This window comes from Nilaparvata lugens, unplaced genomic scaffold (assembly GCF_014356525.2).
Source record: "Nilaparvata lugens isolate BPH unplaced genomic scaffold, ASM1435652v1 scaffold10971, whole genome shotgun sequence".
Taxonomy (NCBI): Eukaryota; Metazoa; Arthropoda; class Insecta; order Hemiptera; family Delphacidae; genus Nilaparvata; species Nilaparvata lugens.
In genome coordinates, this window is record NW_024089637.1 from 1 (window position 1) to 4,005 (window position 4,005).

At 33.4% G+C, this 4,005-nt stretch overlaps 1 protein-coding gene across 1 annotated transcript; it reads right to left on the reverse strand.

Annotated features, from left to right (window-relative positions):
• Positions 1-846: 846 nt before the first annotated feature.
• On the reverse strand, positions 847-3,829 carry LOC120355392 (protein kibra-like). The gene is given in 5 exon segments (XM_039443754.1): positions 847-956; positions 959-977; positions 1,883-1,964; positions 1,966-2,072; positions 3,740-3,829. Coding segments are annotated over 5 exon segments (327 nt in total). The 5' UTR covers positions 3,749-3,829.
• Positions 3,830-4,005: the final 176 nt, after the last annotated feature.

Here is a 4,005-nt window from a genome sequence, read left to right on the forward strand (position 1 = left end):
TTTGGGTTTTTCCAATCCTATAGTTTTTTCCTCAATAATCATACAAGAATGATGTACAAAGAAGCGATGTTACATCTACTTTTCTTTGTCGTACATCTAATGTCACGGCCTCACTAGCTGATCGTATAGTACCATGTCAGCTGAGCTTTAGTGTTTACAAGTTTATGTTTCTTCAGTAGTTCCAAATTTTTAAAAATAACTAAATAGTATTAGTTTCAAGTCAAGTGGTAATTGAATGGAATATTACTTATCAATTTATAAATTCAAGTCAAAATATATTCAAATTTATAGTTTTCATGTTTATTTTGGACTAAAATTTTATAAAAATCGTACACGTGAATTCTAACCTTATCTTGGACTTTGTCACCTATAAATTTGGAAGAAAATAGCACAGGACTAACTTATTATTTTATCTCTATAATGTTATTGCATTTGTCATTCGCATTGTAATGATAAATAAATAAATGAATAAATAAACCTTATGAAGAAGGCTCTTCAAATGGCTAATACCTGTGGAGATACAAATGAACAAACAAATAAATGTTATGTTATTGTTTTTTTTTCTTTAGGGCTACACTTGAATACGAATAAAAATAGAAATCTATTCTAAAGAGTACTTAGATTTCTATTGTTATTCATGTTATTGATGAATAAAATAATGAATGAACGAATAATGAATTATTGAATTTTTATTAACCTTGATTCCTAGTGAGCGTAGACGTCTGCGACGAAATAATCGTTGACTCATCAGAGCTCTCTTCCTTGTGCGGTTGGAGGGCCCGCTGCTGGTGCATGGTGGCCCCTACAGGGGCAAGGAGGCCCCACCTACAGGGGCCACATTTGCCCCTACTGGGGGCAGGTGGCCCCCATAACAGGGGGCATGGGTGGCGCCTGCATGAACCGGAAACTCAGAATGTTGTACCACTTGACGCAAGTTGTGTCAGGCGAAAAGTCGCAAGGCTTTCTTGGGCACAACCCTGCAAAACACGCAAAATACATTCATAAATGCGCAAATTACATTTATAAATATCATAAATGGTGTAATGAGCCCAATAAAACTATGCACCATGACACGCTCGGACACTTGACGACCCCTAGTGTAATTAATATTTGGACAATTTCTATCCAATTTGGGAAAGTTTTGGCTTCAGCCTTCTGTTTTCTTTCCTAATCTTCTAGTAGAGAACGATATGAATGAATAATAATAAAATAAATAGATACTGTGAAGATGTCTTAAGTTGGATTCCCACATATATCAGTGCCAGTGAAAGTAACCGGCACATGAAACTATAATTCCCATGAGTTCTTATAGGACTGTTCACACTCAGCCTAACGGAGCGAGTATGAATGGTCCATTACAACTTACAGGAATAATATTCTCACTATACCTGTCACTTTCACTGATATGTGAGAATCCAGCTTCATTGTACAGATTTTGCTAGTATTTTTTTTGCAAATCCCTTCTTACAGGGACAAAAGACGGGATTCTATAGTGTAGAGGAAAAATGTAAGAACAACGTTGCCGATCCTCTGTTTTGTCAATGCCTTCTATATTCGGTAGCTGATGCAAGTTTATTGATGTTATATTAACTGTTCGTTCTTGTTTGAAATAATCAAACACTGCCATTATAACGTGGACCTCATTATAGAACGTATACGTGCAGTTTCCCACACTCCCAACAACACAGTAATAATAGACAGTATAATCGACTTGAGTTAACAAAAATCGGCTTGAAATTTGGAACACAAAAAACCTACACCATGGGATATCTTCTTATGATATATTTTATCTATAGTAGAGGGTAGCGGAGAAGGTAGCTGATAGTGAGACGACTTCTTAACGGATATCTTCTTTGAATTTTAAATTCAAATTAGAACTCACCAAGCATTCAGTGTGAGCTTCAGGATCCAAACTCCACACGTTGACTTGCAGGGTTTTCGTGCAGAGTTTGCTGAGAGCACAGAAGGGGGAAGGTCTCGCCGAACCTGGGTTTGGTGAGGTCGGAGATGGGTTCGTGCAACACGTCAGAACCGACGTGGGTCCACTGGGCAACAATGCCGCCTTTATATACCTAAAAACACGAAAAAATATATAAAAATTAATTCTAATAATGTATAAAATCAGGGCTACTTAGATCTATTTATAAAATAGAATTATATTACCCTTTTGAAAATAATTTACCGAGCGAAGTGATGTCTAAGATTCAAGTCGACGGTTTGGCATTTCTCTTAATGTTTAAATGATTATATGTTGCGCATTTACGGCGAAACGCGGTAATAGATTTTCATGAAATTTGACAGGTATGTTCCTTTTTTTTGCGCGTCGACGTATATACAAGGTTTTTGGAATTTGCATTTCAAGAATAATATAAAAGGAAAAAGAGCCTCTTCATACGCCAATATTAGAGTAAAAATCAGACTATAGAATTATTCATCATAAATCAGCTGACAAGTGATTACACAGATGTGTGGAGAAGCCAGTCTATTGCTGTATTTCCATAAAGTCTATAGTTTCAATCAGGTACTTGTGGAGTGAGAATACTGCGTGAGGTCTACTGTTCACAGAACTACTAGTAATAATATTTTAAAGTTTTTTAAAAATAAGGGTACTTCAAGATTTTTATATTGTTTTTATTATTTTATTAATAAAAAATAATTGTATTCTTAATCTATCATTTTATTTTATTATTTTCGAGAAGGGTACTATAATTTTATTTTAGAAATAAAATTCAATATTTATAATAGTAGAATAATCGATAAAGTTTGTAGAGTAAATATTGACGTTGTGGAACCTTTCCAGAATTTCACGTCTCTTCAAATATAGTAAAATAATTGCTCGACATACTCCTATTTCGGACATTTCACTAAAGGTATATTTTTGAAATGAACATGAGGGTCACTTTCTTCAAAAAAGTTTAACTCTAATTATAGTTTAAAGCATCAGCTGACTCAAAAAAACACATTATGAGAAATGTAACCATACATTGGTTGCAATTTAAATCATCTTTGAATATAAGGTTTAGTAAAACCGAAAGGATTTAAGTTATCTAAACTATTAACCTTAAAAGTTGAAAATATTCCTTAGGTTTAAGCCTAGATTAGTTTAATAGAAGGAAGTTAGAGCCCTTAAATAAATTTACAATTTATCACCTAAATTAAATTGGTTTGATAGTCAAACCAACTTTGGAGAAATTAGAAAATTTGTATGATCTAAATTTGAGAGAAATGATACAAGGTATCCTAGTTGTACTCTCCCAATCTGTGATTTGTTTTAGAAATAAGATAAAATTATAAATTGACAATAAAATATGAGTTTCTCAATTTTAAGGAGGAGTTCCACTATATTAATATGTGTTGATAGATATTGTCAAATGAAATTATTGTTGAAGCTATTCCACATACTCATTATGAATATGTATTGAAAAAAGATATTGTTAAATGAAATTATTGTTGAAGCTATTCACTTGAAAATTGTTGACTGATTCATAACATGAATATAGCTAAATAATACAATTAAATTACCATAATATCCATGGTAAAACATGATTCATGTTAAAACAAATAAGCCCGGTTGCTCAAAAGTCTGTTGAATTTTAATGCCATGATTAAATGCTACGAGAACCAATCAGAGAACGCTTTTCAATTGGTTCCCGTAGCATTTGATTACTGTTAAAATTCAACAGGCTCTTGTGCAACCGGGCCTTAGAAATTAATTAAAAATATTGATATATGTACTCACACTTGGCATAGATCTGGTATGAATAGCGCCGAGAGATTGCGCGCTCTTTCAATGCCAATATGCAGCATACTGTCGCCAACTGAATACCTGTAGTTATACAGAATATACATTATAATACAGAATAATACATTATGATTATGTTGAAAGTTATAGAGGTAAAAAATGATAGCACCATCTGCTTTGTCGAATGATAGACAAGGTTAGCAACACCAATGTTGATTGGCAAATACTACTGTCATTATAACGTGGACTGCCCTATCTCTTCC